Raw genomic sequence first — 23,939 nt, forward strand, 5'->3', positions numbered from 1 at the left:
TACAGGATATCTCTCCTCCGCTTCCATCTTCACCACAAGGAAGCTGAAGGTGCTTCCATGTGGCTTTGTGTTAGACTCTCTCAGATTGAAGACAAGATGGAAGCAGAACACCAGAAGATGGAACTCTCAAGCACTCCTACTTACATCTTCTTTCATACCTCATGGCATGACAGACTGATACATTCACAGGCGAATTATGATTTTATGAAAGTTAACCTCTCAAGTGCCACAGCTGTGCAACACACACACACTGGAAACAACAAGACAGGCTTTGCACAGTGCATCCACATAAGACCAACATGTATGACATTTATGGAGGGCACCAGGATGATGTACTACAGTTTCTCTGATCATTATAAGATGCCAGAATAAGAGTTTCACAGCATTATATCACTTTTCAAATATACGTTGATGTGAAGAGCATGTACATAAAATTTCCATTTCCCTTTTGGTTTACTCCTGAGGTCTCACCAGCTTACATTTGCTACCCAAACAGGAAGACTACATTGTACATGATGGGTGTAACGTGATTGTCCCTTTGATTTACCCCTGAGGTCTCACCAGTTTGAATTTCCTCTTTACACATGAAAACTACATTGTACAAGACGGGTCTAATGTGAGCAGAATAGCATTCTTCGTTGCTGTACCTTCAGTTGTTGTCCTGGCCACGCCTCTGAAAAAAAGTTTGTAGATGAAGAACAGGATTTCCAGGTCTCAGTGTGGTGTCAGATATGAGTGTAAACAGTATCACGGTGCGTTGCTTGCACTGATCACAGTATGGATACAGAACTCAATCTTTCAGCTTGGAATGTAATAATATGGCACACCGGTAGCATGAACAGATAATGGCTATGTTCCAAGGATTTGTACTTCAAGTGATACTGATAGTCTTGATTTCCGGCTCCTCCACAGGTAAGATTGTATACAGGTTGAATGCATAGAATATGTAAATGGCAACATAGAATATCTTAATGGATGAGTCGAACAACGATGCACAGATTTGGCAAAGTTTGACTATATTTCATGTGTTATGATAACTTTTTTGCCACATTTTTTTTTACCCTTTTAATCACTTTACAATCTTATTCATATGAGATAACTTGTTGGAAAGTTAACCCACATAGGTTAAACTTTACTACATTGGTAGATCAATACAAAAGATAGATACGACCCATTGCCCTTGTGATTATACTGTATGATCTTCAGTTGGTTACCCATAAGTGGTGAGTCGCAGGAGAACTTAGACATGAGATAAATGGCAGCAGAAGAAGGCAGAGAAAACATGTATGCAATAAATAATGAAAAACAGAAGCTTACCACCTTAAGATCTGTCTACTGAAGAAAACCCAGTCTGTAGTCCCAGGTGGACGGAGAACTGCTGAGCTTGTAGTAAGGTGAAGTCCACAAACTTGGAAGACTCCAGCACTTCTGAATTGATTGCTGTCTTTATTAACATGACATTAAAATGTGTTGCAATGTCATCCACGTATAAACTTGTAGAAACTCGCTTTACAATTTTCAACTTTATGAGTAAGTGTATTTATGCAAATTTATATGTGGATTCTATACTTAACAACGGAGAATTTTACTAATATTCTATTGGCCCTGAATTGTCAAATGTAGTTGTTTACAGAGGTGTTGGACATTTCATCTTAACAATTTACACGTTTTTAGCATCCTTTTTACTGTACAGTAAAATAGGGACTAGAATGTTAAAGGCAAAATTTATAATTGGGAGTTTTCGAGGTGCTGCTAATAGTTGTCTTTAGTTGTTTATTCTCATGCATATTAACTGTATTTATGGCATAAGCTTGGTTCTGCTACTGTATTTATGATGTGAACTTGATTCTTATACTGTAATTATGTTTTGAACGTGGTGTTGGGGCTATATTTTTGTTCTGAGCTTGGTTTCGATGCTATATTTGTTATGAGCTTGATTCTCGTGCTGTATTTGTTATGAGCATGGTTCTGGTGCCTTATTTATGTTGTTAGCTTGCTTATCATGCTGTATTTGCATTATGAGCTTGACTCTAGTTCTGTATTTGAGCTTAGTTTTGGTCCTGTATTTATGTCATCAGCTTGGTTCTGGTGCTGTATTTATGATATGAGTTTGGTTCTGATACTGTATTTATGTTATTAATCTACTTCTAACGCTATATATATGGTATAAGCTTGATTCTGGAGCTGTACTTGATATGATTTAGGGTCGCAGCCACCTGCAGTTGGCCACTCATTGCTGCCTTAATGGCACACACTCACAGTCTTAACGTACCAGTGTGTATCCTGCAAACCAAACCCTCTTCAATCCCTAACCACCTTTGCCTATATGAAGCAGCTTCCACCTAAGGAAAATGCCTAAGCCTTTTGCTCTTCTGGATCCAGCTACAGGTGCTAGTTATTTGTTCTGATTTCCTCATTCTAATTCTAGCTGTTCCTAAGTGCTCTGCATTCTCCACTCATCACATCATCTTACATTATTGATCATTCTCCTGTCTGCTACCTGGTCGGACTCCTGGCCTGTTTATATTGTGCTAAAACTCCTTTGTGTGCCCTGAATTCTGGACTGTCCCAAACGTTAGTTAACTTGGTTCTTGTGCTGAATTTATGTTCTGGAGCATAGTACTACACTCCTTGTCAAAAAAAATCATGCCCCTAGAAGAAGTTGGCATTTTGCTGCAAAACTTAGCATGCAGTTACATCTCAGGCAGATATGGAAATTATAAGAGTTGTGGCATGATTAGATGAACAGTCTTGCCCTAAAAACCTATAAAACGTCTCTCAGAGGCTCCTTGTGTGTAGTGGCCTCTTTTCCCGCTTGTGTAGAGCTTGTTGACCACTATATGCCTCTATGACGCAATCAAAGAGATTTTGCTCAGTTAACAGAGTTTGAGAGGGGCGCATTATTGGGGTGCGAGAAGCTGGATGGTTGTATCGACTGCCACCTGGGCCGTTCTGACCACACTGTTAGGAGGTGTTGGGAACAGTGGATGTGTGAGGGTACACAAGGTGACCGGGCTCAGGACACCCTCAACAGACCACCAGTAGAAAGGATTGTTTGACAAGCATGAGCAGCAGCAACTGTTTCATCCAGAGAGAGGTGGCGCCATCGTTACAGGCCCCTTTGTCTGTTGGAACCAATTCTATGCACTTGGATGAAGGACAGTTAGTCCCACGGTGCCAATTATGAATACTGCCTTTGACACGCACGGTTGCCTGCATTTCCAGTGGTTTTCTAAATGACGAAACTGGACTGCTATGGAGTGGAACTGGGTTGTCTTCAGGGACGAATCCTGGTTTAGTTTGGGCACTGACGATGGCCATGTTTGTGTTTGGAGACCTCGGGGTGAGCTGCTCAATCCTGCCTTTGCTGTGGAGCAGCACACTGCCCCCACTATTGGTGTGATGTCTGGGGGGCCATCACATACAACAGTCAGTCACCCCTAGTGGAGGTACAAGGGACAATGACAGCTCAGCGATATGTTCAGGACATCCTGCAGCCACATGTGTTCCTCTCATGGCGGCTTCCAGCAGGATAATGCTCAGCCGCACACAGCAAGGGTGTCACAGGAATGTCCCCACAACATTGTCACACTTCTGTAGCCTGCCCAGTCACCAGATTTAGTGCCAATAGAACATGTATGGGACTATCCAGGACGCCAAATTTGATAGCCTATTAGTTGCATGATCTAGAGGCTCAGTTACACCAAATGTGGACCCATATGCCTAATAGTGGACTGATAGTCCGAGTAAAAAATAAAAGACGCAGCGTGTCCTATACTTGGCCAATTTTCTAATGAGAATAGCACATGTCAATGTCTGATGTTCAGCACCCGGAGGGGATGACCATGTGTGGTATCCGATGTGGGTTATGCCCATGTGCAAGTAGACTTAGATAAATGTGTCTCTATGACTCTTCACCATCTATACATTCTAGTGGATTGGGAGGTAGGGAATTCATGATGTCAGATTCCCATCAAGATGATAAATGTTTCCATTAGTCGGAACATAAAATTTAAGTTAGTAATCACTGAGTGATCAATATTAACCATTCTGTTATACTTTTTGATCCCTCACATAGGCAATCTGTATGATGTTACAATATCCAGACGATTGATTTGCTACATTACACATTATTTTCCTTTAACTATATGCTTTCCATCATGTGTTGATGGAAATCATGTTACCTATGACAGTTTTAACAAGCTGAGCAGGTTTCCCTAGAGAGAATAATAAGCAAAGAAAGACATAGAATTTGGTAACAATTGCCCAACTGTTATGTCGGGTCATTAAGTATTGGTATGTCGCTATACTGGAAAATGGTATGCCATCAAGCAAAATAAACCTAAGGCGAACTCACTCCAAAATACACATGGATAGGGTATGTCCACCTAGGTATGAAGGGTATGTACAATTTATATATAGATAATAGTTACATAAAGCTGCCCCTACTGTGAGATCAATGATCTATTGTCCAACGATTGCTACCCCATACATATCAACGTTCAGTTAATCGCATGGATGTTTTATCACACAGACTATAATTCATTCTGACCCACATAATAGGGCTGATATGGTTAACATGTCGTTCTGACCATGTATGCTGTAAGAACAAGACTGCCCTAAAAATAGTGAAACTGTGGGGTTATTTCCGATTTCACGCCACTTAGAAATTTGTAAACTTTTTATTTAGTTCATTATATGCTATTGAATATTGCCATTGAAAAATACAACTCGCCCAACAAAAAATGAGCCGTTTTATGGCTATGACAGTGGAAAGATAAAAATCTATAAGTTTTTGAAAAGGAGGTCATAAGCCAAAGATGAAAATCAGCAAAAAATGGCCATGTCGCCAAGGTGTAAAGTTAGGATGCCTTGAAGAAAATATCTCCCCTTTTTGTTTCGGTCCTGTGATTAATGGGAATGTATTCAGAATCAAAAATCTGTATTTCTCTTTTCATCTTTTAGAGGTTTTCAACATATTTTCTATTTTTGCAAATATACACTGAATTTGGAAAGTCTGCAGACCCTTTCAGTTTTTTAACATTTTTTTTATGTTGTGGCCTTGAGCAAATTAAAAACAATTCAAGGTTTCCCCATAAGGGTGGATTCACATGAGCGTGTTTATGTGCGTACAATTTTGTGCACAAAAACATGTGCCTATTAGAACCATTAGTTCCCTATGGTGTGTTCACATGTCCCTGTTTTACAGGTGTGCAAACGTACAAACCTGCAAAACATAGGACATGCATGCACCATAGGTCTGTGGTGTGTGTCAATATTGCCCAGCGGGGAGTCCCCTTGTCACTGAACACTGCCATTCATTGAATTCATTGAGTGGCTGAGTGCTGCCTGTGATTGGCTGAGTGCTGTGACCAATCACAGGCAACACTCAGCTGTCATTCAATGAATAGCTGAGTGCTGCCTGTGATTGGCAGAGTGCTCAGCCAATCAGATACAGCCCTTTTAGCAGGCAGGGATTTTCAATCCCCGTCTGCTGAAACAGATTCAAAGCAGTGCAGGGAGATGACAGGTTGGATACGCCTGAGCCCCGGCAGCTGAGGAGAGGTGAGTATACACTTTTTTTTTAGTTTTGACCCATTCTAGGCACGATTTTTCAGAGAAGGGCTTATATTTAAAGCCCTTCCCTGAAAATCCCTGCAGGGCTTGCTGGCAGCCCATTGCTTTCAATGGGGCTTCAGAAGCGCCAGTCCAGTTGAAAGCAATGGGAGAACATTGCGATCCTCTGCCACAGCTGTCACAGCTGTGACACCAGTGGCAGCGGAATCTTTACTCCACATGGGGAATATTTACATGGCAGCGGCAGAGAGGGGAGTTTATATTTATATATATATATATATATATATATATATATATGTATTTTATTTTTGTTTTTTTACGTAAACCAGGGATGATTTTCAGGGAAGGGCTTATATTTCAAGCCTTTCCCTGAAAATCACTGCAGCGTTTGCCGGCAGCCCAATGTTTTCAATAGGGCCGCCAGCAGCTGCCATGGTCCCATTGAAGGCAATGGACACGGACCTGCATTCATACAGGTTTGTGCACGTATGTGGGTGCCCGTTTTTGTGTGTACCTATGTACTCGTGTGAATGCACCCTAATTCTGCATTCAATACCTTGTAAATTAAAAAAAAAAAGAAAATCTAACATTTTGCATTGACATAAGTATTTGGAGCCTTTTGGTATGACACTTGAAATTTAGCTCTGTAAGCCATCCATTTATCTTTAATCATGTTGGAGATGTCTCTACACCTTGATTGGAGCCCACTTGTGGTAAATTCAGTTGACTGGACATAATTCCCCTGTCTATATTAGGTCTCACAGCTCACAATGCATATCAGAGCTAATAACCAAGCCATGGGGAGGAAAGAACTGCCTGTAGAGCTCAGAGACAGGATTGTGTGGAGCCACAGATCTGGAGAAGGCTGGCCTCCATAATTCTTAGATGGAAGACCTATGGAACAACCAGGTCTCTTCTTAGAGCACACCTATTATCTTGCGTAATTGCCGCAATTTTGCAATGTAAAAGGGTGAATGCCATGAATCTGTTGCAAAATCAACCTGAATCTATATTGATGCAAGCACTGTGAGTCTCCATTTCCTAAATAACATGTCTTCTCATTTTTCATTTTAGACCAACATTTGCTTCCAGCCCCAGAAAATATCTCCATGGTCTCTATCAACCTGAAGCATTTTCTGCACTGGGATCCGGTGATGGTAGATGGAAATGTTACTTATTCTGTTCAATCACAAGGGTAATGACTGATTTACATTTTATTTCTTGATTGTATTTTCCTTTATTTTTGTTTGCTAAGAAAGTATCTGTGAAGATCTTCTGCAAATGAGATCCACTTTTTGGCAGGTCCTACACAAAACCGATCTGGCAAAATGTGCCAGCTGTGCCATGGTGGATGGGTGGTCTGCTATGGTGCCAACCACTGAAATCCGCTGCAATGACTCCCATTAGATCAGCACAATCTGTCCTCTCCTTGCATGTCAATCTTGCAGCTATATCGGTGTCAGTAACAAGGATAGAATTGATAATAACTTTCGCAGGAATAAAGGTACATCACATTTAAGCACTGATTTGGATTGCTCATCAAATTATCTAGCAGATTCATATGTTACATGCATCCCTTCCCATTTAAAAATATCGACTTGGTTCTAAGATGGCAACATTCAAAATGGCCAACATGTTGGACATCGCCACATCCCATCCACAGGATGGTGTTCTCACCCACTGTTTTCAATTTATTCAGGTGTCTCCATACATTTGCACCACCTTGTATATATATAATCTTAGCCTGATGTGGGGCAGTTTGTTATCAAAACAACTCTGCCATCAGGTGTATGCGTTACATATAACTATACGCTATTCCTCAAGCTCACATCTCCTCACACCTTGTAGGTGCTCTCCCTAGGGAGAAATAATACCCTTCCTGACCCACGTCACCTATGTCATATGCGCCTGGTCCAGCCAAGCTAGCAACTTACTGCACACTGATGAGGGGCAAAACCAGGAAACAGTCTGCCTACACCTGGTTATCTTTTCCTCCTGGGAAGACTCTGGCTTTGGCTTATGTTCCCAGTCATTGTTACAAGGCTTGTTAAAAGGTCTGACACTGACTTGCATGAATGTTACCTTCTAATACCCTGTTCCCAAAAAATAAGACCTACCCTAAAAATAAGCCTTACCCTGATTTTTCAGGATTTTCAGGGAGGCTTGAAATATAAGCCCTACCCTGAAACCAAGCCCTAACTGCATTACATTAAAAAAGGAATACATTACCTTGCAGGTATGGTCCAAATCTCTCTTGCTCCAAAGCTTCGACGCGCTTCTTGCAGTCCTCGGCTGCATACAGAAGATCACTTCCAGGTTACGGGATTCATGAATCCCACCTCCAGGAAGTGATGGCTCTGTTTGGTTCTCAAGTGCTGCTCAGCCAATCAATGCAGCGCTCGATGAACCAATGCAATGTCTGTGATTGGCTCATTGAGCCCTGCATTGATTGGTTGAGCAGCAGTTGAAGAGCCAATCCCAGCCATCGCGTTGGAGGCAGGATTTATGAATTGGTCAATCAATGCCACGGCTCAGAGCATTGGAGCTCCAGAGAGCAGCAGGGGTGGACATGGTCTGAGCCTGCTAGATAAGTATATTAAGACATCCCCTGAAAATAAGACCTAGCACCTCTTTTGGGGCAAAAATTAATATAAGACATGGTCTTAGTTTCAAGGAAATACGGTAGGTGGCGCTGTAGAGGCCTTGTTTCATCTCCCTTTTGTATATTCTCACTCACTCATGATCACCATAGCATCTACTTCATGCCATAATCATTTACATCCACACAAGTGGCGTGAAACATTGACGGTCATGAAATGATAAAATCTTGATTTAACAAAATCCAAACAAGTCCTGTGAAATCGTGGTACGTCCTCGAATATATGATGGCGAACAGGAGTGCTGAACTGTGCAAGCAGAGAGAATAAGTCAACAAACGGACCCTCATGTTGGTTTGCCCTGACTCCTTTGCATTATACCTGATATTCCTAATTCCAGTGAGTACTTTTCCAGAGCATGGAAATATTTATAGATTGCAGCTGCCATCCTGGGACGGTCTTTCTACTATATATGTGTATATATTACTCTGGGTCCCTATGTTGAGTTCGTAGCTGGGTACCTTATGTGGTTATGACAGTAGCACCATCCTGATGACAGCTCCGCTTGTGACAGCACCTGCAGCACATCCACAGATTTCAAAGCTTAAAATGCATAGAATTTGCTAGATATGCTAAACACAAGGCAGTGCAGAATAATGTTATGGCCAAAACCCATATGAGCATGTGAACATTTCCAACCAAGCAGAATCTGTTTACTTGTAAGGAAGAGAAAAGTGCAATGCATACAGTTTGTACTTTGGACAGACATTTCCATGTTTGATGTTGCGTGGGCGTATATATTTTGGTTCACTGTGAATTTGTCTGCTATTATAAAGTCTTCTAGATCTTTTATATATACACCCAATAAGTTGTAAAACAAAACAGCTACGAAGTATGGATAATAAATAATGCATCTAATTGACTAGGAGAGAGCATTCCAGAAAACAGGTGCAAATAAGGAAGATGGAACAATACCTCTGCAGCGCCACCTATTGGATGGCAGCATTCCTGCAAATCAATGTCAGACCCTTTTATACAGGTCTTTTCAACAATGATTGGGAATTGAAAAACAAGCTAGCATCCATACACAGACAGCTGTTTCTGGGTTTCTGCCTCTCATCAGTGTGCAGTAGGATTCTGGCTTGGCTAATGAGAGGCCTATAATGTGAGTCGGGAGGGGTATCATCACTCCTTAGGGAGAGCACCAAGAAGGTGAATGAATGCTGCCATCCCATAGGTGGTGCTGCAGAGGTATAGTTCCATCTTCCTTATTTGCATGGCCTTATAAGCCTCCTCACTCACCTTTTAGTGCTCTCCTTAAGGAGTGATGATATCTCTCCCAACTCGGAGAACAGGTGCATCATGGGAGAAGGGAGGTTTTGATAAGTGAAAACTGTAGTCTTTGCTAACTATAAAAATGTCTGCTCGCAGAAAATGTATTAACCCTTATGTAACATGCTCTCCATTAATTCACTAAATAAATTTATTTCGGGTTCACTTACTGCAGTGGAGTTAGTGTACTGTTGAACTGAACATTACGTTATCAGAATGTTCTCCCATTAATCACTAATATGGGATCAGTCCTTATAAATGACCTGTCATCTACTCTCCTCACCAGGGCTAGTAGCACAGCTTTGCAGCCGCACTTCTGCTAACTCTAACAAAGTCTTTCTTTTGTCATACTCACCCCATTGCCCCGTACATGCCTTCTTAGATTCAACTCTCAGCACTGTGAATGTTTTAAGTAGGTAGTCTCCACTGCTCACTGTCAATCGAGTCTGACATCAACTATTGACAATGAGCAGTGGGGACCGCCCACTTGACACATTCACAGAGCTCAGAGCCAAATCTATGTAGAGGCCATACGGGAGAATGAACAAAAGAAAGACATTGTTGGAGTCAGCAGTGGTACGGCGGCAAAGCTATGCAGCCAGCCTCACTGATATGAGGACATAGATCCTCTTTAAAGGGGTATTCCAGCTAGAAGAATTTATGAGCTATTCATTTGATAAGTGACGAATGTTAGATTGGTGGGGATTCAACCAATGAGGCTGCTACCTATTGCTAAGCTACAACAGGTGACTCTAGTCCCCTCTCTTCACCCAGAGAGGGGGCTTGAATGGAGTGGCAATTGAACATATACAGTCAATTCAAACCCTATGGAAAAGATGGAAATGGTCAAGATCAGCCCTTTAGCATTGTTCAAAAAGGAACATAAAACAGCATTCGCCAAAACTGTTGATTATTGTCCATTTTATTTTACCAAATGTCCCTGACGAATATGTTTTTTGCATCGACAAAGGATATTTGTAACTAATGATGAGCTGGTTCGCTGAGCTTTTTATAGAAAGTTTGGTTCGATCCAAATTAGTTCAAACTGAATCGGAAGTTCACCAAAAACCTTAAAATTGTGTATAACACTGTCTCAGCCATTGAAGCCCTGTGTAACACTCTGAGAGTCTTATACAGGGCTTTTATGGCTTTTAGACAGTGTTATACACCAGTGTTCAGGACTAGTGTTGAGCAAACCGAACTATTAGAAACTTGTTTCGGGTAGAACTTTGTTAAAAGCTTGGTTCAGGTTTGTGCCAAACTGAACCTTTAGCAAAGTTTGACCTAAACAGAGATCTACTGGTTCAGTTGGCTATTTGTAACGTTATCTACTAGTAGGCCCTACATTCCTCCAAAACTGGACTATTTTGGACACAGACCCTGCCATTTAGTGCTTGGAGGCCACTGGTAGCTCATTGGTAGTCCATAACCAACTGCTCCATCATATCCTAGCACAAACTAAAGAATGCAAATGCAGCTGATAACAGAGCTCATATATTTGTGGTATAGAGATCTTTGCTGTGATTATATGGATTTGTAATACTGGATGCCATTATCAACACTAGTTTTTTTTGTTAGGGAATTTGAAAGTGTATATATGCCAAATAATTGGTATGAGCCTGAAAACTGCCAGGAAATCTCCGCTCACCAGTGCAATGTGACTGACGAGGTTTCAGCCACTGTCTTGTATAAATTCCGGGTTCAGTCAGTGCTTGGAAACCAACTATCTGCTTGGAAAGAACTTGAGCCGCCATTCAACAGAAAAACAAGTAAGAACTATGCCTGCTGGTTAATTACCTATTAGCAATATCTAGATGCTTATAGACAATCAGTGATGTAAAGGGAGTAAAACAGTAGAGGTAGGGATGTTTAGATATGATACATAGCTACTGATTCTAGTGGCTATTGGAACACTCAAATTCTATTATCCGATGATCTAAGGACACTCTCACCCGTTTTTTTGGTTCTGTCTTATATTGTATTTTCCCTTTTCATCCCCCTTGGAGCTCTGCCTCAACACTTTCTATAAAAAAGGCCATTGTTAGAGGTTGGCAAAGGTATAGTTAAAGTGGTGTAATTTGTAATGTGTTTTAGGTGAGTTCAGAGCCCTCTATGCCACATAATATGACTGTAGTTCTCTAAATGGCACATCATTATTGGGGCCCCGGTACAACTCTCATGGTTGAAGTTACTGCTGTCTTGTGAAAAGTTTTTCTGCATCAGTTTATTCTAACAACACTTTAACCTTCTGCTTTCATGGCTAAAGCGACCCTCTAATTTTAGGACCAAATTTTGTCCTGGTGCCACAGGAGGCTGTTCTATTACCTGCTGATGGTCTTAGGTGTCGATGCTCCTCTGATCTGCAGGTTCTGAGTCCCATTTTCATCCATCCAAGAACGCTGATGCAATCTTCAGACTACTTAATCCCCACAGTGCATTGCTAGTGTTAGACTACCAATGCACTATAACTTCTCTGATTGGTCAGCTCTGCTCACTTGATTAGTGCTGGCCAATTGGAGCCATGTACAATGTGTATTAGGTAGCTAGAGAAGTTGAGTGGCCATCTTAGACGGCTAAAAATGGGATCCCAAACCAGTGGATTGGAGAGACATTGTCAGAAAAGAACAACAGCATATTTCCTCCCCCTCCAGTCTCAGAATAGAATTTTGTCCCAAAACTGAAGGGTCGCTTTACGTATTGCAGTATTTAAGTGCAGAAGAAACACAACCATTCCTTACTATACATACTGTAGCTGTCTCTGCAAGAATCCAAACCTTCTGTATTTCCAACACTCATTTGGAGGTGCTAGATTAAAACTATGTCTCCCAGCAACCCCATACTCATTAATGCTTGATTCGGACAAGCATTCACGTGTTTTAATGGACCACTGGTATGCAGCTCTGGAGGGGAATTATCTCTAGGGGTAGAAAAGAATTGGATGTTGAAATGGAACATGCCCTGTCCTTCTTTCCTCCAACATAATCTGTCAGGGTAAGGTTGGTAGACTTCCATGCACTTGTGACAGCTGTATGGTCACACAGAAATTGCAGGTCCAAATGACTTTACCTATTGTCTCTGGGGCCTTAACTTTGATACCATTGTGTCATCCTAGCCTTAGTAAGTCTAACCGCATATTTGATAAACATACAGTAATACATTATGTTTAGAAAATATGCAACGTCTTCAAAGGCTTTAATTGTATTGATCTAATAAGCCACCAACTAGTTGAAGCTCATGTTTAAACACATCACACTATATTACTTCCTTGACACTGCCCAGACGTGCTCTGCCACCCTAATGGAATCCATTCTACTGTAGTTACCATGATATAGTAACTTGAAAGCAACATATCAGATACCACAGCTTGTGAGAAAAGACAAACGTGAGGTTGTAGACAATATTCCAGCGACCTACGCCTACCGCTATAACCTTTGTAGGCTACTTGTGGGGTAATTAGTTGGTTGCTGCATGCGTGACACAAGCCCTGTCCATCAATCCTAAGATCAATCGTGCTATGATTCAGTTGTTTCTCTCTTTTCTGAGCAAGTGTAAAGCTTTAGAAATATGTACAATTTGGATAAAGACTGAACAAGTACGGTTTGTTTGGAAGGGTTGCCAGAAGAAAGTCTCGTCTTTCTAAAATGTACATGGCAGCACGGCTAAAATTTGCAAAGTTGCAACTGAACAAACTACAAGATTTCTGGAGCAATTTCTTATGGATAGGTGAGACCAAAGTGGAGATGTTTGTCCATAATGCCAAGCACCAAACCAAACACAGTCCAGCAGCACAAACATCACATATCAACTGTCAAGTACGGTGGCGGAGGGGTGATGATTTGGGCTTGTTATGCAGCCACAGGACCTGGACACCTTCCAATCATTGAGTCGACCATGAACTCTTCTGCCTTAAAAAAGTATTCTTGAATCAAAGGTGAGTCCATCTATCCAAAAGCTAAAGCTTGGCCAAAACTGGGTCAGGCAACAGGACAATGATACTAAGCACACCAGCAAATCTACAACAGAATGACTGTAAAAGAATACAAGTTGCTGCAATGGTGCAATCCAAACCTCAACCCAATTGAAATGTTGTGGTAGGACCTTAGGAGCGCTGTGCATAAATTAATGCCCACAAACCGCAATGAACTGAAGCAGCATTGTAAAGAAGACTGGGCCAAAATTCCCCTGGAATAATATGAGAGAATAACAAAGTCAAACCGAAAACAATTATCAAGTATGTGGCATTCTTTCACAATGCAAATAGGCAAGATAGAACAATACCTCTGCAGCCCCACCTACTGGATAGCTGCATTCCTGCAAATCAATGTCTGACCCATTATACAGGTCCTTAGAACAATGATTGGGAATTGAAAACCAAGCTAGAATCCATACACAGACAGCTGTTTCGGGTTTTTTGCCCTTCATCAGTGTGCAGTAGGATCCTAGTATGGCTAGTGAGAGGTCTGTGACATTGATCAGGAGGGGTATTGTCTCTCCTTAAGGAGGGCACCTAGAAGATGTTTGAGGAGACACCTAGAAGGTGAGTGAAAAGACTTATAAGGCCATGCATGCTCCTCTGGGAAATATATGCAAATAAGGAAGATGGAACAATGCCTCTGCAGCGCCACCTATTGGATGGCAGTATTCCTGCAAATGTTTGGAGCTCTTTGTCTGAGGACGTGGTGATGGTAAATTCAATAAAAGAGTTTAAGAGGGGCCTGGACGTCTTTCTTGAGTGTCACAACATTACATCAGAAGGGTCGGTGATTCGGGGATAATTCTGATTGCCAGATTCGAGTCAGGAAGGAATTTTTTTCCTTAAAATGAGAAAAATTGACTTCTGCCTCGTTTTTTTTTTTGCCCTCCTTTGGATCAACATGGGGGGGGTGAAGGTTGGGGGAAATAGGCTGAACTCGATGGGCTTGTGGCTTTTTTTGGCCTAACATACTATGTTACCATTGCTCCAGATTTTGATGTTTGCTGATTTCACGCTTTCAATAGAAGGGGTGAAGTCTGCTGTGGACCTGCATCAAAATCTGAGTCAAAATCTGCAACAACGGTGCGCGTGAATGGGTTTATTGCTGCTATGTGAAGCAGTCGGTACAGACGATTCGATGTGCGTGGTGCGTGTTATCCAGATCCCATAGGAGTCTATGGAAAGCACACAATAAAGATAGGTCAGGTCCTATCTTCGCGTGTACCACGGGGTTTAGATGCGACCTTGCAGTCGAATGTCCTATCTCTGTCAGGTACGTTTATTTAGCGCGCCTAACAATCTTTCGTGTGAGCGAGCCCTAAAATATATTTCCCTTTAAAGCAATTAGAGGCAGAGTTTCAACTTCTTGGATCCTAATACCAACCTTTAACAGAGTGTCTACCCTAAACTTGCCATTGATCACACTGGTGTTTACTAATGTCCCAGAGGGGATTTTGGCCTTTTTTAATGTCAGTAACAATGTAATTAAGATATTTGTTTGCTATTTTCAGCTCTACTGATTCCTCCAAAGATAGACCTCCAAGTCAGTGAACTTAATCTGGTGGTGCACATTGAAGACTATGGGATGAATTTTCAATTTTATGTCTTTTATTGGCAAAAAGGGAACAAAAATGAAGTAAGTATATACGATCTGACAACTGAACTTCAGCAGGCAGGATTTGGGAGAACAGCCTACAGGATTTTGGGGTTATTGTTGATGTGAAAATGAATTTGCAATGACCATACATTGCAGTGTATTGGTACTTAACCCCTTAGTGACCAAGCCTGTTTGCGCCTTAATGACCAGGCCAAATTTTGCAAATCTGACACGTGTCACTTTAGCATGGAAAAACACCAGAAAGGTTTTGCATATCCAAGCGATTCTGACATTGTTTTTTCGCCACATGTTGTACTTCATTTAGGTGGAAAAAAAAGACCGATAGAATTTGTGTTTATTTATTAAAAGTGCCAAAATTGGGAAAATTTTGAAAAAATCGTCATTTTTTAACATTTCCAACTGCAATATCTCAAATATGTGCAAACATAATATAGAAATTTTTGCTAAGATTTATATTTCCATCCGTTTACTTTATTTTGGGCGCACATTGGAAAAACGTTAGTTTTTTTTTAACCATTTAGGAGACGTACAAATGTAACATTACTTTTCAGCATTTTGAGGAACACTTTGTTTTCCTACACCAATCCAAGATTGGAAAGACTCATAGGTAAAGATGAGCGAACACCAAAATGTTCGGGTTCGCGTTATTCGAAACGAACTTCCCGCGATGTTCGGGTGTTCGTTTCGAATAACGAACCCCATTGAAGTCAATGGGCGACCGGAACATTTTTGTATTTCGCCGATGCTCGCTAAGGTTTTCATGTGTGAAAATCTTGGCAATTCAAGAAAATGATGGGAACGACACAGCAAGTTCTCCTCTGCCACAGCTGTAACAGCTGTGGCAGAGAAGAACGATGTTAGCCCATTGAATTCAATGGAGCCGTCAATACAGCCGACTCCACTGAATGCAATGGGCTGCCGGCGACCGCGGGATGATAATGTAACCTTACGTCATGTGAATGGCATGGGATCAGAAAAGAGCCCGGGCAAAGTCAGCAGCAGCAGCAGCCGGCTATTGCTGATAGCCGGCCTCCCGCTGCAACAGCAGGGGTGCGTGAGGACAGTAACCCCGCCGTTAAACCCCTGCATGCTGCGATCTATGTAGATCACGGCATGTAAGGGGTTCACAGAGGAGGGCGCTCCCTCTGTGACGTCATTGAACCCTCGCGATGTAATCACGAAGGGCCGACGGATCGCCATTGCAACAGGACGCCAGATACAGGTGTCCTGCTTTGCCATTGCCTATGATCGCTATTACAAGCGATAAGGCATTGCAGGACAGAAGTCAAAGCTTTTTTTGATGGCTTAAGATAACTTTCTGTAAGAAGTTATGACACATAAGTTAAAATCTGCTACATCTGTACATACAACATATGGAGCAATACATACATAATATTTTTTTGGAATGGCTTATAAATATAAAAAGTGCAGTGTAGATCGCCCTTTGCTGGCTGCTTGTAGATTGCATTCTTCAAAAATAGGCTGTAACTATAGATTTTATACAGAGTGAGAATTTGAAGTGATCAAAAACAACATTTCTGTGAGCATGCTAACTTTTATAGCATTATACTATAATTAGTTTTAACTACATTTTGAAGAATTTCTTGTTTTCCAGCCACACCAACTTATAAACTACATCCGCGACGAATCTAGATAGGAATTCCATTAGTTACTGATATAATTTATAGGGCATATGCTGCATACTCCACTGGTTAGCAGCTTACAGCTGTATGGGTTAGCTTCTCCACTTGTAGCTACCATTGCCCAATTATGTGAAGATGTAGTATGGAACCCCCAATATTAGCCCAGATATATTCAACACAATTAAGTACGGCTAATTGCTGAATTTACCTAACAAGGACTCTGCATTAAAGGATATTGTCGTTTTTTTTACATTCAATTTCGCAGACACAATGTAAAAGAATAAACGGTTATAATACGTTCGCTTTTCTGGAGAAAGCAGAGGAGGGGAATGAGTACTGTGCAGAGGTCATTGCACATGCAAGTCCTATCAGCAAGAATAGCAGCAGCAGTGATGTAGTCTGTGTCCAGGTTGAAGGTAAGATTAGCATAATATAGATATATATATATAAAATCTGACTCCACCCAAAACTTTAATATTTAGGCCTAACTTCAGTTAACGTCTGTATCTTATTTCTCCATGCAAGTACAAGACAAGATGTGTATACTTCTAAGGGCTGCGTCACACTGGCGTTTTAACGTGCAAATTTTTTGTGTGCAGAACGCAAACGCACAAAAATTCGCATGACTGAAGCGGGCGGCACGCAGAAAAAAAAGCACTTGGCCACGTTTTTCAGCACATAAACTGTGCTGCCAGCTATCCCCTGCTGCGGCTGTGACAGCTGTGGCAGGGGATATTTTACTCCCCGCGGGGAGTCCCCATGTCACTGTACACTGTGACAGTGCTGTCACAGTGCTCAGGGACAAGGGGACTCCCCGCTGGTGAATATTTACACGGCAGCAGCGGAGAGGGGAGTGTATATAAATAGTAACAATTAGAGGCAAAAGGCCTTACAGTACCAAAATTGATAGTGTACTACAGAGCCCAAATAATATCATTGGTACAAAGAAAGTACAGATTAGATATTAGAAAACACTTTTTCGCAGTGAAGGTGATGAATGAGTGGAACAGGTTGCCATGGGAGGTGGTGAGTTCTTCAATGGAAGTCTTCAAACAGAGGCTGGACAAATATCTGTCTGGGATGATTTAGTGAATCCTGCACTGAGCAGGGGGTTGGACCCGATGACCCTGGAGGTCCCTTCCAACTCTTTTCCATTTTATGATAACACTAGCGTACCCGTCGCGCGTTGCTGCGAAGACAGACATACATACATACATTCGTTTTTATATATCTAGATGACGGCATTGAATTGAATAATCGAGTTGGGACCCATTAACTTTTCCTATTTATGACATAATCAATGCTCGTGCAAATTTCAAGTTTCTATGACATTGGGAAGTGAGAGAATTAAATTCCGTACGTAAAATTTGGACGCTAATTCTTTTGCGCTTAGAATTGAATAATCGAGTTGGGATGAGACATAAGGCCTTGCCCATAAGCATTCCCCAACCTCCAAGAACTGAACCTACCTACCTGAATGAGATTTTGTAGGCCGCTGCTTCCCCCTTGCAGGCTAAATAAAATAGCCGTTGGGTGGAACATACAATTTATCCGGCTGCTGTGGCTTCTTAGGAAGATATCCTAGTACTTGTTTACCCACTTCCAACTCCAATGGTAATTGGCTGGCGTGCTCTAATGGTTCCAAGCTGTACGTGTCATAATAGAGCCTTAATGACATCACAATGCAGCTTTATAGAACATGTTGGGGCATGTTCAAGGGCGTCCGATGTTGATGACATCAGTGATGACATCACAATAGCAGGTGGCTTACTTATTCGATCTACGTGGGGGGGGGGGCGTAACTTTCGACGACGCTCGCGAGCCATTTATCGTAGGATATTTGTACTATGCCTATAATCTTCCCAGGAGTGTACTTAACAACTTCCCAAAGTTTCATGGCGATCGGATGAATGGTGTAGTAGCGCATAAAGGACAAACAGACACGCACGCACGCAGACAGACATACATTCAATTTTATATATATAGATGATCAAAAATTTCCCGCATTTTACTGCCATACAGTTACACTGTTGCTGCTTTGGGAAGCCCCATTGGCAGGAGCTCCAGAATTCATAGTGCTGGTAGGTGACTAAACACAGCCATCAGTTGGCGGAGAGGGAATGAGTTGGAAGTTTTGGGGGCACAGAGACAATGTGACAGAGGTATATTGCGGATATTGGATTTAACTGCAGTCATACTCATTTTCTGGTCTTGAATGGCAAATGTCCCAAATCACAAAACAGTTAAAGTCTTATGAGAGGTGTAGATAATAGTTATGATTCTACTAACTTTAGCTAAAAAAAACCTCATAAATTGTATAAATAATTGTGATTGTCTTCTGAATTGTAGAACGATTGAATCTGTTCACTGGAATTCTCTGCCTATTCGGGGTGCTTCTGGCATTAGTGCCTTTGGCGTTAGCAGTCTGGAAATCTGCCATTATAGTGCGGTACTTCTGCAGTCCAGATGAGGATATTCCGGATGTATTGGTAAGAAAATGGGTTCAATCAATCTTTCAATATACCGGTGAGCTGTGTATGTAGATGCATGGAACACATCAGGCTCAGGACACTACTGAGCTTGTCATTTAAAGGGAACCTGTTGTTACCGTTGAGTCCCACAAACTATGTTATAGGTCTGAAAAGTGAGAGAAAGGAGTCCAGGGAGCTGTTTGATACTAATGGGGTGTGCTGTTCCTGTGCTGTGTCCACACAAAGTTACCGTTCACACACAGCATGACTCTTTTTCAGCCAGCTCTGTGCACACGCTCTTCCATAGTGATGCCAAACTCATGGCCCTGGGGCCACACACCTAGTTTACAGTACAGCTGCCTTTACCAGGATAATCATCACATATGAATGTTCTACCCAACCATAGAAAAGTGGATGGTCTTCATTTTCACACCTAGAAAGCACTTTGGTATCTCACAGATTTAACAAAAACGTGTTTGTTTTCCACGAGTTACGTAAACTTTTTGTTGTCTCCTGGGACTCAGCACTGTTTTTGGCAAAGATATATAGAAGGAGCCCAGAGCCCAAGTATGGATGTGTAAATATGCCCAGTGTTTGCATGTGATGATCATTTTCCTTACAAGGGTGGGCCCTACATTTACAGGACCTGCTGTATACATCACATGTAGAGGCCAAATGTGCTCTTAGCCTTAGTCTGACCCAGACTGAAACATGATTTGTGGCCCCCGGATGGAACCAATGGCCTATTATAAGACCTTTACAGTGTTTCATGCTGACTGACAACTAATCTAGATACTGTACATCTTTTAGGATGAAAGTGAATCAGAACTAATATAAATGATAATAAATTTACTTAACATTTTATGTGTTTTTCTCCAGAAAGAACCCGATATGGATCGAAGAATGCTTAAAAACTATTACTCACTCAAGGACAAAAGTAAAGAAATCAACAGTGTTGGACTTCATGAAGATAGGCTTCTGCCAAGAAAATAGTTCTTTCACAGTCAAAATGCAAAGGCTTCGACATACTATGAGATAGAAACAATCTTCTATGAACATTATTCACATCACGGTATCCTGAAATGCAGATACTGAGTGGTGAAAGCCTTCTATAGCTGCAGTGCTTACATGGAACGTTTTCATTACCACTTATCTATGTAGCAAATAGAAGCAACTCAGCAGCTGATAAGACTTCAATGCCGGTGCTCTATGGAAGTATATTAGCACGGTTTAGCTTATGGCTTCTCATGGCTTATTCACACGGGTATATTTTCGGTCCGTGTGCTTGTCCGTATGTGTAACTCATGGACCGCTCACAGACCCATTAAAGTCAATGGGGCTAATCGCGCATGAGATTTTTTACATGAACCTATGTTCCATGTCCTGTTGAAGTCCGTTTCATAGACCAGAATTCCCAATGAAGTCAATGGGTGTGTAAAATGAAAAATGGGGTGCACACAGAGGACATCCATGTACACTCTGTTTTTCAATAATCACCATTTTTTCAGTTTTTTTTTAGTTTTTCATTAAACAATTCTACAAAAAAATGGGTCTCCTTTAGGTTCAATTGTGCACAAAGAAATAAAATGATGATACATAGATCACACACCAACATAAATAGAAACATGCAATGCATACGGCGCTCACACGGACATAGAAACATTAAGGGTGGGATCACACGGCGTAATCTATTGTGAGACATATATGCAGTATGCAGGGCATATGATCACAGGCTACTGCGCCAATTCAGTGTATTTTACTGTACTTCATTGCGCTGCCGGGACAGCTCACATGCGCCCGGTCCTAGCAGCACCATGTTTGAGTAGGTGGGACAGCTGACTCGGTAAGTGGTTCAGTTGACTAGTTAGGAAAGTCAGCTGACTCGGTTGGTGGGTTAGCTGATCTAGAAGGCCCAGGTGGTATCGTTTAGCCCCCCAAAATTGCACAGCTCCCTGTGCGGTATTGTGCAGGTGGGGGCCTACCATACACAATTGCACCCGAAAATACAGCATTTTTTTTTCCTGCGCCCGAAATGCACACACAAAAAAAAACACATTTGAGAGAATGCTTGAAGTCAATGGGTTCTATTTGCTGCACATTATGGGCGCAGATTTTGCAGACGCATATGAGCTTGTGTGATGCCACCCATAAATTGGTCCATTTTTCACCTATCCAAAATTGGACATGCTCATCTAAATAGATCCTTAAGGCTCCTTCAGGGGAGCGTTAGTGCAAATATGCTCGCCGCATTTTTACGCTTTTTTTTTATTTTTACATTTTCTATGTTCCTGTAGGACAGCTGTACCTGCAAACCTCTGGTCACTCTGATAATACATTGCAGTACTGCTGTAGTGCAAGGCATTATTGCTAATCATAGAGATCACCTGCTATGCAGACCCGGATGCCAGATATGCAATTCTATGACAACCCATCAGCCCTCCGCAAATACATAGCAGAAGGCTGATAACATTACAGAGGGAACGTCCTCCCTCCCTGAACCCTTTACATGCTGTGATCAACGTTGATCATGTCATGTAAGCCGTTAACAGTGGGAGGGCAGCTGTCAGTCACAGCCGATTCCCGCTGCGGATGGCGTGGGATAAGCTTCTGAGTCTGCACCTACCTTAGGATGTAAATGTATGCCCATTAATGGGAAATGATTCCCAGCCAGGACGTACATTTACGTATTGAGGTGGGAATGGGTTAATAGGGTTGTACCAAAATCTAAAGTTAACTAACTTTAGAATCAGATGGATAACTTTAGGATCCTTAGAACGGGGATCTTGACGGCCCCTGAATGAAGGAAGCAGCGGTTGTGCATGTTCTCTGCTGCTCCATCCATTTCCATGACAGAAATTGCCAAGTATGAGTGCTCGACAATCTCTGGCGCTGTTAAGGACACGAACAGACCAGCGGTGCACATGTGGACTGATGGGACTGATGGGACCGCTTTTCTCAGCATTGGTAGAGGTCCCAGTGGTTGGACCCCCACTGATCATGACGTTTTCTGCTATCCTGTGGATAGAGAATAATTATAGATTGTTGTACAACCCCTTTATGTAATTACTATGTAGCCTTTGCATTACTTGTGGCAGCACAGGGCAGTGTACTACATTGTAATCCTAGAACGTACCTGCAAACCAGTTTGAAAACTATTGGAATAAAGCCATTTCACGTAGTGCAGAGTGTGCCACATTACTAAAGATGGTGCATACCTGTTGAAGCATATAGTGCATATCCGGTAATTGGCGAGACCAAATGCCAAAATGAACAACATTAAAAGATAAAGTGTTAAGATTTTTTTTTTATATTTAGATTAAAGAAAAGAACATTGTATACAAAGTTATTGGGGACGCAGAGCGGCCATGTTGGGAAACAAAGATAGTGCTCACCGCAGCTGTATTACCACGACATTGACGCATTAAACTGAATTGTTGAATGCCTGGATGAAGATGCCGGCTGCAGCGTTAGTAACGTGATTTGAAAGGACAAGGAAAATCCAGAAGAGGGCAAAATAAAATCCAAATATTTATTAATTAGTGATTATAATGATAAGGCAGCAGACCTGTAGACCCATATGGCGTTAGACTGAGTACGTGAGTGTGATGCTTTATCATTCTAATCAGCGGAGTAACTATATTGAGTGTAGAGAATGTGGTCGCCTTAGGGGCCCATAACAGCTCTTTAAGGAGACCATCGCTATAAATGAAGCGTTAAAGTTGGGGGGGGGCCTTCTTACAGATGTTGCATAGGGAGTGGGACTGGACTACTTTAAGTTACACCTCTGATTTTGATAATTGATTAAAGAGAACCTGTCACGTCCCCACAACACCATAAACTAAGTCATGTTGCAGTTAGAGAACATGAAAGGGAGCCGGGTGATGTATTTTTTATACTCACCCTCTCCCTGGTTCTAGCGGTGTTCCCCTCTAAAGTCAACTAACAAAGAAATTAATAGAGTACTAACAAAGAAATTAATAGAGTACCCCGAGATCAAGCCAGACAATGCATGGACCATCAGCAGAAAAGTTGCCCTAGGGCAACAAATTAACTTATGATCATGTTAATTTGTTGCCCTCGGGCAACTTTTCTGCTAATGGCTCCTCTGAAGTCGGCTCATAACAGCAAAATCGGACTCTTTACAGTCCCATGTTCTTGCTCTCCCATAGACCTGAAAGGGAGACAGTGGAGGATCACAGGAGTGGGTGAGTATAAAAATACATCCCCCAACTCCTTGTCACATTCTCTAACAGCACAATAACTTAGTTCTGGGGATGTAACAGGTTCCCTTTAAGAAATATTTTGATTTTCCTCTTAATGTATGTAGCTCTGGTTTGCCACTCATTAAGCCTAGGGCATCACCAGTATAACTGATAGCCTCTTTATATTTGCTAAGGATATTTTATTGTTACTACCATATAATGTATGGCTCCTAAGTGATACTGCTGGGAGAATGACTTGGGCTCACACCAGGAAGAGGAGGACGTGGGTGAGATTTTGTAATGTGACATTCACTCCCCAATGTATACCCGTGTTACACGGAGCTCGTTTTGAAAGTTTGCTAAAAATGCAGAATTTTCTTAATTTTATTCGTCTTTGCATTGTTTTATTGCATTATTTATATTTTATATGGAAGTATCCGATAAACATAAGTTATGTATTTGGGTTTATAATGAAATAAAGATAAAATGTTTTAATTAGTGTTGTGTTTTAGTCTTATTTACTTTG

General features: G+C 41.6%; 1 protein-coding gene across 1 annotated transcript; it reads left to right on the forward strand.

Moving 5' to 3' along the window:
- The first annotated feature begins 705 nt into the window (after positions 1 to 705).
- On the forward strand, positions 706 to 23,911 carry IL20RB (interleukin 20 receptor subunit beta). The gene is made up of 7 exons (XM_066598070.1): positions 706 to 912; positions 6,652 to 6,772; positions 11,085 to 11,275; positions 14,991 to 15,115; positions 17,006 to 17,156; positions 19,090 to 19,229; positions 20,091 to 23,911. The coding sequence occupies exons 1-7, from the start codon at positions 846 to 848 to the stop codon at positions 20,202 to 20,204; spliced, it is 909 nt and encodes a 302-aa protein (XP_066454167.1). The 5' UTR covers positions 706 to 845; the 3' UTR covers positions 20,205 to 23,911.
- The last annotated feature ends 28 nt before the right edge of the window (positions 23,912 to 23,939 follow it).

This window comes from Eleutherodactylus coqui, chromosome 1 (genome assembly GCF_035609145.1).
Source record: "Eleutherodactylus coqui strain aEleCoq1 chromosome 1, aEleCoq1.hap1, whole genome shotgun sequence".
Classification (NCBI taxonomy): Eukaryota; Metazoa; Chordata; class Amphibia; order Anura; family Eleutherodactylidae; genus Eleutherodactylus; species Eleutherodactylus coqui.

Excerpts from the sequence above, each read along its gene's own strand:
- IL20RB (XM_066598070.1), top strand. The coding sequence starts at position 846 with ATGGCTATGTTCCAAGGATTTGTACTTCAAGTGATACTGATAGTCTTG. Across the intron at positions 913-6,651 it reads GATTTCCGGCTCCTCCACAG|ACCAACATTTGCTTCCAGCC; the intron begins GTAAGATTGTAT and ends TTTTCATTTTAG. Across the intron at positions 15,116-17,005 it reads AAAAAGGGAACAAAAATGAA|ACACAATGTAAAAGAATAAA; the intron begins GTAAGTATATAC and ends TCAATTTCGCAG.